Source organism: Prunus mume, linkage group LG5 (genome assembly GCF_029339155.1).
Source record: "Prunus mume cultivar Tortuosa linkage group LG5, ASM2933915v1, whole genome shotgun sequence".
Taxonomy (NCBI): domain Eukaryota; kingdom Viridiplantae; phylum Streptophyta; class Magnoliopsida; order Rosales; family Rosaceae; genus Prunus; species Prunus mume.
In genome coordinates this window covers 1194603-1205496 of record NC_142702.1, presented here as the reverse complement: position 1 = coordinate 1205496, position 10894 = coordinate 1194603, and the positions used below count along the sequence as shown (strand labels likewise).

Here is a 10894-nt window from a genome sequence, read left to right as displayed (position 1 = left end):
CCTCTCAGAACATCATTGAACACCGGGGATTGACTCAGGACGTTCAAATCATTTTGAGAGCCGGCAACTCCAAAGAAGGCGTGCCAAACCCATGCATCAAAACCAACAATCTGCTTCGAGGATGATGCTTTTCGCCCTTTCCGATTCCCATAATCCCCTTGCCGAGCAGATGGACAATTTTTCCATTGACGGTGCATGCATCAATGCTCCCAATCATTCCAGAAATCCACGAGACTCCTTTTTGTAAAAGCCGTTGCAGTCCTCAGGCGTAGGTTTGCGCAGTAGTCCTCGTGTACAGATTTTCCATTGCATCACAAAATCGCACCAAGCTCTCCAAAATAGTGGACTTCCCCATCCGGGCAATCTCATCCACTGATCAGCAGATGACCCATACGCCAACATTCAGTATCACAGTGTGAACTTTTGCTCGGGAAGCAGCCCCAAATCTCCATCACAATTTTTCTTTTGAACAAAGTAGTCATCATAATTACAAATATCATGCATGACTTTATTGAACAAATGGGGTTGCATTCTATATCTTGCTCGAAAATGAACATCAGAGTACAGAGATTGTGGGATAAAATAATCTTCCATAAGATTCTTACCCCGAGAATGTCTATGTCTATCCACATTCGGTGCTCGGCCTTCTCGTGAACCACTACGGCTCTGGTTTTCTTCCTCCAAAGCAAAGTAACGGCCACACCAAGTTGCTCATTTAGTTCTCTCTGCGCCCTTTTGCTTGCAGCTCTTCTACGCATTCTTGCTCGCCTTTCTCGCTCTTGCCTCTCCAAAACCTCTTCCATGTCGTCTGACATTGAGAATGGAGAATGAAATCTAAAATATGAGAAATGAAATCTAAAATCTGAGAAATGAAATCTAAAATATGAGAAATGAAGATGTAAAGAAGATATGATGTGAGAGGTATGAGCTAAGCCTCTGCTTTTATAGAAAAATTTAGGCAGATAGAGATGACACGTGGCGCAATTTTAGAGGGTGAAAATCTTATCTGAAATTTGAAATTCACATGAAATTTGAAATTTATCTGGAATTTGAATTTTGAAATATATCTGAAATTTGACATTTTGAATTTATCTGAAATTTGAATTTTGAAATGTATCTGAAATTTGAAATTTATATTAAATTTATCTGAAATTTGAAACCGAAAATCTAATCCGATATGAATAGTATTGACACGTAAGAACCCAAAAATCTTATCCGAAAATATTATCTAAATTAATTGTTTAAGTAAACAAAGTTGTGAAAAAACAAAAAAATGAATAGTATTTGCCATGGCAAGCCTTGCACTGGAAACACAATTTTTTTTTGCTAGGCAGCTACTATTCACGTGAATAGACTTAGGGCTCCCTTGCCATGGCAAAGGGCTAACTGATGGAAGTGCTCTAAGGGTAAATGGGTGGAGTTGCTCTTATAAGATACGCATTTGGCTATGATTCGCATACCAATGACTATAAGGTTTTGAGAAGTGTTTGTCATTATAAGACTCCCGGCTTGTCGTGCGCAGTTGAGATTTGGTCCTTAGCCGGGGCTCTTGGAATAGGCTTACTGATGCTGTTGTTCCTGCAAAGTTCTCGCCTGGAAACTTTACTCGTGATGATAATGCCGCCCCTTCTGTTAACGGTGCTCTGCATTGGATTCAGAGGAATCATAGGGACGACACGTTCATTGTGTCATTTGACTTGTCCACTGAATTATTTGGCAAGATCCTGATGCCCAAATCAGCTTTGAAAATAAGTAAGAAGTGGACACTCGAAGCTCCAGTGGGAAAAGAGGTTTGCTATGTTTCAAGATACAGGGACTGCCTTGCTTTTTTTGTGAAACGTCAAAATATGCTGTTAACTGGTGATGTTCGTTTTCACTTGTGGGTGATGAAAGACTATGGTGTTGCAGAATCCTGGTCTAAATTATTCATTATTTCTACGCAAAAATTTGTGGATAGGCCACTTGGGTTTAGAAAGAATGGTCAAGTAGTGCTTTCGTATGTATCGAGGACCAAGTTTTATGACTTGGTAGAACCCAACACCAAACAATGTGATCATTTTCGAATGGATGGGTACTGCCCCAGCACAGACGCCTACCGCTTCATGGATTATTTTGTAGAGAGCATTGTCTTACTTGATCAACCCAATGCTATTTCATACTAGAACGTTCCTGTTGTATTGGTTTGAATTCACTCCATTTGGGTTTTTTGTTCCCTTCAAACATTCCTGGAAATTATCTATGTTCGTAGCTGGTTTTTCTTTTGTTTTTGACAGTTCCTTTCCTTTGAATTTTTAATTTGTTTAAATGATGTTGTTCATAGGTAGTCTGAGACAAGTGAAAGAAAAAACATAATTGAGATAGAAAAATAAAGACAGCCATCACAATCTTATGAAGATAACACATCATCATCAGCTAGCTTCCCTGGAAACATGAATGCATCTCAGGCGTCCTAAAGACTCAAGTGAATAGCTTGCAGGTCTTAACGCCATACGAAGAACGATATCCCATTTTTAATTTTGTGAGTAGAAACTGTTGTGTTGTGAAGAATACTAGGTCCATGGAGAAACCTAATTATGACAGACCATTGCACTTGGTATCTGTTGATGCCAATTGTTGAAAAATTTTGCAAGGAAGAATTTTGGCACAATCACCATGAAAAATCCCTAGATTCCCAGTAATGGCATTCTCAGATTCAATTTGGGAACAAGGTGGCATGAAAAGGTGTCCTTTAAATACTATATTTTTATTATGTTTAAAGAGGCTATGTAAAAATTCATAAACTGAATGTAAGGAACTTGAGCATTAAAACACAGTTTTTGTCATCTTCATAAACTGAATATCCATCTTTCATGATGTCTTTCTTGTGAAAATTCAAAATGACAACAAAACTTAGCATCCTCAACCTGTCATACAGCCTACCTCTAGCTCGTTAACAGTAACTGCATCAACCATGTCATGCAGCTTAGCATAGTAGCATCCTCAACGTTATTACTAACTATACAAGTCACTGGGATGCTAACAAAATAAAACTCTTACATTAAGTGGGAGAAGCTATGCTCTGTGATCATTATCTAGGCAAATAACTAAAAAGATAAGGAACAATTATCAAACCAGAAGCCAAATAACCAACTTAATTAAGCCAACTAAAACTCATCAAAACGGGCCCTAAATGTGAGCTCGAACGACAAGGGATTTAGTTGATAAGGGACAAGGGATTGCTCATAGACGTTGCCCTTCTCGCTTTGCATTGCATGATAAGCTTTTCATTATATTTTTTTGCTCATGTAGAGTAGAGAGTGAGCATAAAAATTGGGTCTAAGAATTGATAGGTGGTGGTAAGCGCATTTTTTAGGAATTTGGTTAATGAAGGGGTGCTTGTAGAATTTATTTGAGTTAGTGTATGCTTTCGTAAATCATCAATAATTGGATATTAATTTGAAAATTGGCAATACTTTGGGACGATTTGTAGTTAGGGGTGTACGTTGGTTTGAAACCAATACAATTTAGTCAATCCGCATTCGAGTTAATATAAATTGGATTGTTATTTTTTCAATTCGATTCAATCATATTAGATGTTTAAATCCATTCTGATCTGATCTAATTGATATTGGATTGGATTGGATTGGATTAGATTATTGGTTTTGATAATAGAAAAAGACAATAATGAAATATTCAACATTTATCCTTATGTTTAATATAATCAAACATATTAATAGACATAAATGTAAAATGAAATATTAGAGAAAATTGCTTTGATTATATAATATATTAAACATAACTCCATTAAATGACTTAAAATATTCATAATTTTTTTAACGATAAATACCTACAAGAGTAAAATAAGCATAAAACTAACTAGATTGGATTAATTTGATTGGATTCTCATACGCAATTCCTTCATACGATCTAATCATGTTGGTTAAAATTGGATTAGTCGGTTTGGGCGAATTGGGTTGGATCTTGTACACCCCTATTTGTAGTTGGAGAAACAGAAAACTTTAGGGAGTATTTGTAGAAATAAAAATGTGGTAAAGGGGTTGCACAGAAATCTTAGGATAAACTAGGCAGAGGACAGATAGGATAATCACCTCACCACCAGTCAGCATTCTTAATTCCAAGACGATCAGGTCGAGCAAGGCTGCAACAGGAACTGAAACGTCGTCGTATCTTGAGCTAAAGAAAACTTGCAAGGCTCATCAAAATCAAAATTGAAGCACCAGAATTGAATAATTGATAGGAGGAGGAGGAGGAGGAGGAAGAAGAAGATGAGGCCAGTTTGCCCATTTGTGAAAGCCGCTCGGCCATCAGAGCCAAGCAAGAAAGAGTCCTCAGCTGACACAGCTACAATTTCCCCTAAATGCCCCTTGGGTTACGATTCTCAGACATTCAAGCTTGGCCCTCTCAGCTGTATGATATGCCACGCCCTTCTGTTCGACTCTGCCAAATGCGCCCCTTGTTCTCACTCGTTCTGCAAGTAAACCATGCTTCCCTTTGAATTTTTCGTTATTTTTTTGTATTGGGTTTCTTTTTTTCTTTTTTTTCAATTACTTGATTGTATTGAATTTTTCATTAATCTTTTGTATTGGGTTTCTTAATTTTTATTTGTAATTTAGTTAATTGTTGTTTTAGAGCTTGTATTTCAAGATTCAAGGACTGTCCTTTGTGTGGAGCTGACATTGAGAAGATCGAAGCCGACACCAATCTTCAGAATTTGGTGGATCGCTTTATCGAAGGTCATGCAAGAATCAAGAGGTCTCATAATGCAGAGGATAAACAAGATTCAACCCCTGAAAGCAACAGCAATGATGGTAATAATAATAGCAAGAGAGTTATATATGAAGACGTGTCTTTGGAGAGAGGGGCTTTCTTGGTGCAGCAAGCCATGAGGGTCAGTGTGGTTTTGCCTTTGATTTGAATTCATGATTTTGCATTTCTTTTCTTGGTTTGCTGTGTTAACTTTTGGTGTTGTTATTTATTGTCTACTGTGTAGGCATTCCGAGCCCAGAATATAGAAAGTGCCAAATCAAGACTTAGTCTTTGTGCAGAAGACATCAGAGGTCAGTTAGAAACTATGGGTAACACGTCAGAGTTGTGTTCTCAGCTTGGAGCGGTTCTCGGAATGCTTGGCGACTGCTGGTTTGTCCTTTGTCTTCCCAATCTTTATATATATGTGTGATGAATGTATGTATGCATGTATTATGTAACAATAACGTTTCAGAGGCAGAGAATTTGACATGTTACATGTTGCTGAATGACAGTATGGCAAGAGAATATTTTGTGTAGATAGGTATTTTTGTGAATTAGAATTTTTAATATATCATGGTATGCATTTAGATTGTTAATAATGTTAGTGATAGATAGTGTATCTTAGCTTTTATCTGAAAAGTTTACCTGCAATGATTGTACATGAATAAAGAATGAATGACAGATATGTCCAACGGCTACTAGCACTAGCTAAGCATGTTTCATTCAATCTATTGGTTCTGAAGTATACCAAACTGGTGGAGAAAGCCTTACAGGATTAGAATTTGGAATTGCATTCTAGAATGCATGGGAATTTAATTTCTTCGTTGGTTTTCTTTTCAAACTGTTTCTCTATGAGTGAACAAAATTTCTGGTCTCTCTCTTCTCATCACCACTAAACGTAGGTTTTCCTCATTATTACATCTGCATAGGTTGTAATAAAACAAAAACAGTGGTTTGTATAGAGAGACACCCTAAATATTGATTTCATCAAAGTTTGCCACCCAACACTGGATGGGATACTAACTACCTCATATAGTATCACCAATACTGGATGGGATTGAAATTTATTTGTCTAAATTATGTATAACTTGATTTGTGTTTTACAGTACTCAATTAGAAAAAAAAAAAAAACATAGAGAGTGTGAAAGAGGGAGGTGCTTGGGATGTTGTGTCAGCTTTAATTTCCAAGGGGAAGATGTATCTATGGAGAGGTCTCCATTTAATACAAGTAATTGGGAACTGCAAAATAAATAGACCAAATTAAGTTTAAAAAAAATAAATTAAAGTTGAAAATTATGACATTTATTATGCTGCAGGAAACAATTTGATTTTCAACAAGTTGAAAAATTAACAATGACCAGAATTAAACTCTCAAACGAATTACAACTTCAAACACTGCACCGACTATGCCTACCCCCTAACGAATCTGTACCATAGAACTAGCGAATCCCATACCTGTTCCCATTCCACGTACCGTATCGCTCCCTGTACCAGGTAACATTGGATATGTCACATAATGATGGAGATACAATGAGATTCCTTCTCATATAGGACTTCAGAAAATTCACGTTATGTTGGTGAAGAGTGCAAGATAAATTTATAGATTATCTGAGAAATAATCTTGCAACAAATTTTTTCCTTCCCTTCCCTCTTGATTTTTTCTTCATCTCTTCGTTTTTGTTGTCTTCTTCTTCTTCTCTCTCTCTCTCTCCCCACCAAAACACCACTCATTGCTTTACTCTCTTTTTCTATCCCTACAAGTTAAAGAATGGACTAATTGCATATACATCTCCCAAGATAAGGCCCAATAATATTGAAGTCACCAGCGCTTTATTTGTGACAGTTATACATCTGTGGTTTCATCTGTCACACAAAAATGTTAGATTTGATATCAAGTAGAGCACATGAGTGACATGGATGTTTTTTTAACTTGATCCTTAGATGATACATAGTGAAAAGACTTGAGCCATAGATGATACATAGTGAAAGACCTTTGAACCCTTTTTCCTCCAGTCTAGTTCTTGCTTTAATAAATATAGCGTAGATTAATTACTTTTTATAGGAAACATATAGTTTATTGGAAAAGGGAGTACAAAGTAGTTAAAGGTGGAGAAGTGGTACATCCTATGCTATCAATACATCAGGGAAAAAACTCAGTCCTAAACAGCACTCTTTCATTCCATAATGATGAGGTGAAATTCAATATTTTCTTTTTACATTATTGTTTGGATGGGTAGAACAGGAAGAAAATCTTTAATTGAGACTGTTAACTCATTTTCTCTTAAAAATTTATCCATTATATCAGACTACACTTGTTTTCTTTTGGTCAATTTCTGATAGAATTGAGCTGAACTGGACTGGTATATCAAAGATCTGTCAAAATCAAACAGTATTGGGATTAATGTGTTAAAAACTCAAAACGAAACAGTGCAATATCAGTGAGAACTAGTCTGTTTAGACTTGGACCAGGTATGTGAGACCAGCAATAACTGGGTCTTAGGTAGTCACATGGGATAACAGTTGTTGACAACGACTGGACCACAGGGAAGATAGGCGACTTCTGACCTCTACAAAGGTTTTGGTTACTAAGAGGAGCAGTATGGCAATTGGCAGCAACGGTGAGGTTGAGTCACTGGTGGTTTCCAACTATTTTTGCATGAACTTGTAGATCATCTTATTCTAGGGTTGGTGTGCGGAATACCGATGGTGGTTGGTGATGGTTTGTGTTAGGTTCTCAAAAGCAAGGTTAGCATCTGGAATTTGTCACATGACAACTAACATGGTTGTGGGGGCAACATGCGCAATTGATTCAAGGTTGTTGGTGGTTGAGTTCTAAGAAATGGGTGATGATTTAATAATTTTGGTGATGGCACTAAAATTGGTTTAGGATTTTAATACTCTTTGCGTTAGGACAGAGAAAGAGATGAAGAGGAGAGAAAGAATAAGATGATAGGGAGATATAGAAAAATGTCAGAGAAGAGGAAATAATGAATTAGGGTTAACGTCAATATTTAAATTCTTAATGAGTATGCCAAATCTCAACTGTATTACAGTGAGCTATTTACATAGGCCATCCCATAATATAATAAAATTATACCCTTGTAAGATATATGAGATAAATAAACCCAAATAGTTAAATCCCTGAGTTATTATAAGAATATCTAGAGAATAATTAATCTTTGAATTGTACTTATATGGATTAAATCTAATCACTAAGTCGCCAACAAAGAAAATTATGGTTGGAATATAATATAGCCTGTGGTTGTCACTGCTGCGAAGCTCTGGACTGAGGAAATAGTGGATTATCAAGTCTGCATTCAGGTTTAGAAATCATCACACAGTTGATTAAATTTGGAGATTATCTATTTGAGCATCACTATATTGTTAATAAAACTTTTGAGATGAATTTTTATTTACTAGATCTGATTTTTAAGGATGTCTTCAATGTAGAAATAACTGCTTAGTGGATTTCTGCATATGTATATCTTAGACTGATACTAACTTCATGATGAATTCGACAATGATCCCTGATTTGTTTACTTGAATGGATTTTAATTGTTCTTTGTTTTTTGTTTTTCAGTCGGGCAACAGGAGATGCTGGTTCAGCAGTCAGTTACTTTGAAGAGAGTGTTGAGTTTCTTTCAAAACTGCCCAGAAATGATCAGGAGGTTATTACATCCAACTTTACTGTAATATCAGCAGTTTGTCCTAGCCGTTCTTGACCTGATATAGTTGTTCTTCCTTAAATCATTTTACAGATAACACATACACTTACTATTTCACTTAATAAAATTGGAGATCTTAAATACTATGATGGAGACCTGAAAGCTGCGCGGTCTTACTACTTCCAGTCGTTGAATGTTCGACGTGATGCTGTCAAGGATGATCCAAATGTTCCATCCCAGGTCAGCAACTATTTTTAGCTTCTCAGCCCCCTTGTCATTTAGGTTTCTTTTATTTGACTCACAGTAGTAATAATACTGCTAACAATTTTTTTCCATAAATAGTCATTTTAATACGTTTGGGAATATATTGATACTAGTTTATCTCATTAGCTATGACTTATGAGTCGTCAGATGCGTTTGATATGTTTGGTTAATTTGATCTGAAATACTTGATTTAGTATATGTTACTTGATCACCATAGTGGACTGACTCAGCTGCAACCGGTCCATTCAGTTAGTTGTGTATTCATATTTAAGCACAATAATATTTTTAAGACTTCTGCATATAGCTTGTGTGAATGGTGCATTGTGTTGAATTAGGAATTTGTTTTACCAAATATCGTTGCTTGTAGAATCTAACTGTAACGAGCCTGAACCTGAAAAAAAACCATTGTTGTCATTATGAACACTGTTTATGAAAAATCTTTTGCATGTATATAAATAAGTTGGGTTGAGACTCGAAATAGGACCGATACACACAGGATGTAGATATTCCCATGCTGTACACTGTTCGTTCCTACATTGTATTTGATGTGAACTGGGAGAGTAAGAAATGAGACTAACCTTGAAATTATATGTGTTTTTTTCTTTTGGTCGAGAGTTATACATATAATGTGTAGTACTTGGGTGAACAGTTTAATAGTAGAAAAATTGTGTTTTGGCATTATTATTGGAATTAACAATTTGTCAAGCCTAAGGAAGAGCAGGGATAAGAGAGATATACCATTATTTATTGAATTTTATGGAAGGAGAAAGGTGTTGAGAATATAATCCCACATCAGACATTCTTAAGCTTTGCATCTCCACATATTAGTCTCACACTTGACATTCTTTATGAGCCTTTCTACCCATTACCGATTTGGCAATTGAAGAACTTCAAGAAGCTCTGTCATTTCAAATGTGTTTGTTAGAGCTTTTCAAATGTCAACACCTAGCTCCTTTCTTTTAAGAAAATTTTCCAGATTATGGCATGTTTTTTCGGTTGCTGCAGACCGTGGAACTTTTTGTAATTATGAATTATATCCCATATGAATTACTGAAATGCGTTTACTATTATTATTAGAGTCATTTAATGTTGTAGTTTAAAGGTATATCTTTATACCTAGCAAACCATTTTTCCTTACTTTGGCTTCGTGCATTTCCTTGAAATCACAGATTCTGGATCTAGCTGTTTCGTTTGCAAAAGTTGCAGATGTTGACAGGAATCTAGGAGACGAGGATGTTGCAATTGATGAATTTCAAGAAGGCATAAAATTGTTGGAATCTTTGACGTTAAAATCTGAAGACACTGGTCTTGAGCAACGGGTAAGATTTTCCTTGCTTGACTTCATTCAATAAGTGATTTGGATTCTCATCAGTTTGACTTAACATTTTGTTTTAAATGCAGCGGCTTTCAGTGCTGGAGTTCCTCAAGAGTCAAATTGCGGAGAAGCAAACCTAATCCAACATCTGGCGTCAGCTCTTCCCTGAAAAGAGTGATCTAGTTAAATAAACTAGTTTTGCTTCCAATATCCAAATGAGCTTCTGCTAGGCAAGTAATAAGTCATGTTAACAAGTCAGTCTGAGGGAGATTGATTGGTGCTGTGGCATTCATGGAGAACGAAGTGCCGGGCGCTATTGCTCTGTATTTCTTCTGCAATTGATGCCTTCATAGACATAACCACTCAGTTGTATATAAAAGTGTCATCCACTATATAATGCACACGAGTATTTTTTTTGATATCTTTTCTCATCCCCTGTTCACTTTCTCTACCTTTGTTATAAATTTCATCCCCACTTTTCTCCGCACGATAAGAACTATTTACTGGCATCTTCAATACTATATTGTTGTAAAGTTGTATAAATTCAATGTATTCAACTAATATGAGAAGCCCCATATGTTGAGTATTTTGTTTTTTCATTTCCTGCACCTGGAACTGTGAAGCTCAACTTACATGTGAGGGGGATGCCTTGTGTTTTGTTTAGTCAGATGCATATTACTATATTGGAGTAGTCTTACTTCTAACAATTGTGTAGAGAATAATGGTTCAAAGGCAAACTATAAGGGGGAGAAATTGAAACAAGATCACCAAATCTTAGCTTACTGATTGCTCATGTAAATTTGTGTATTTTACCGTATCTATTTATTGTGAAATAATACACGTATGTATTTTATTCATTTTTTTTACGTCCTGTATTTAAATAAACATGCTTATTAATAAATAT

The 10894-nt window shown here is 35.9% G+C and overlaps 1 protein-coding gene across 1 annotated transcript; it reads left to right on the top strand.

The window, feature by feature from the left end:
* Window positions 1-4067: 4067 nt before the first annotated feature.
* Window positions 4068-10576, top strand: LOC103330891 (zinc ion binding protein). Its single transcript, XM_008233502.2, has 7 exons — window positions 4068-4474; window positions 4630-4888; window positions 4991-5136; window positions 8327-8414; window positions 8505-8651; window positions 9845-9994; window positions 10077-10576. The coding sequence occupies exons 1-7, from the start codon at window positions 4266-4268 to the stop codon at window positions 10128-10130; spliced, it is 1053 nt and encodes a 350-aa protein (XP_008231724.2). The 5' UTR covers window positions 4068-4265; the 3' UTR covers window positions 10131-10576.
* The last annotated feature ends 318 nt before the right edge of the window (window positions 10577-10894 follow it).

Excerpts from the sequence above, each read along its gene's own strand:
- LOC103330891 (XM_008233502.2), top strand. The coding sequence starts at position 4,266 with ATGAGGCCAGTTTGCCCATTTGTGAAAGCCGCTCGGCCATCAGAGCCA. Across the intron at positions 8,652-9,844 it reads ATCCAAATGTTCCATCCCAG|ATTCTGGATCTAGCTGTTTC; the intron begins GTCAGCAACTAT and ends TTGAAATCACAG. Across the intron at positions 9,995-10,076 it reads ACACTGGTCTTGAGCAACGG|CGGCTTTCAGTGCTGGAGTT; the intron begins GTAAGATTTTCC and ends TTTTAAATGCAG.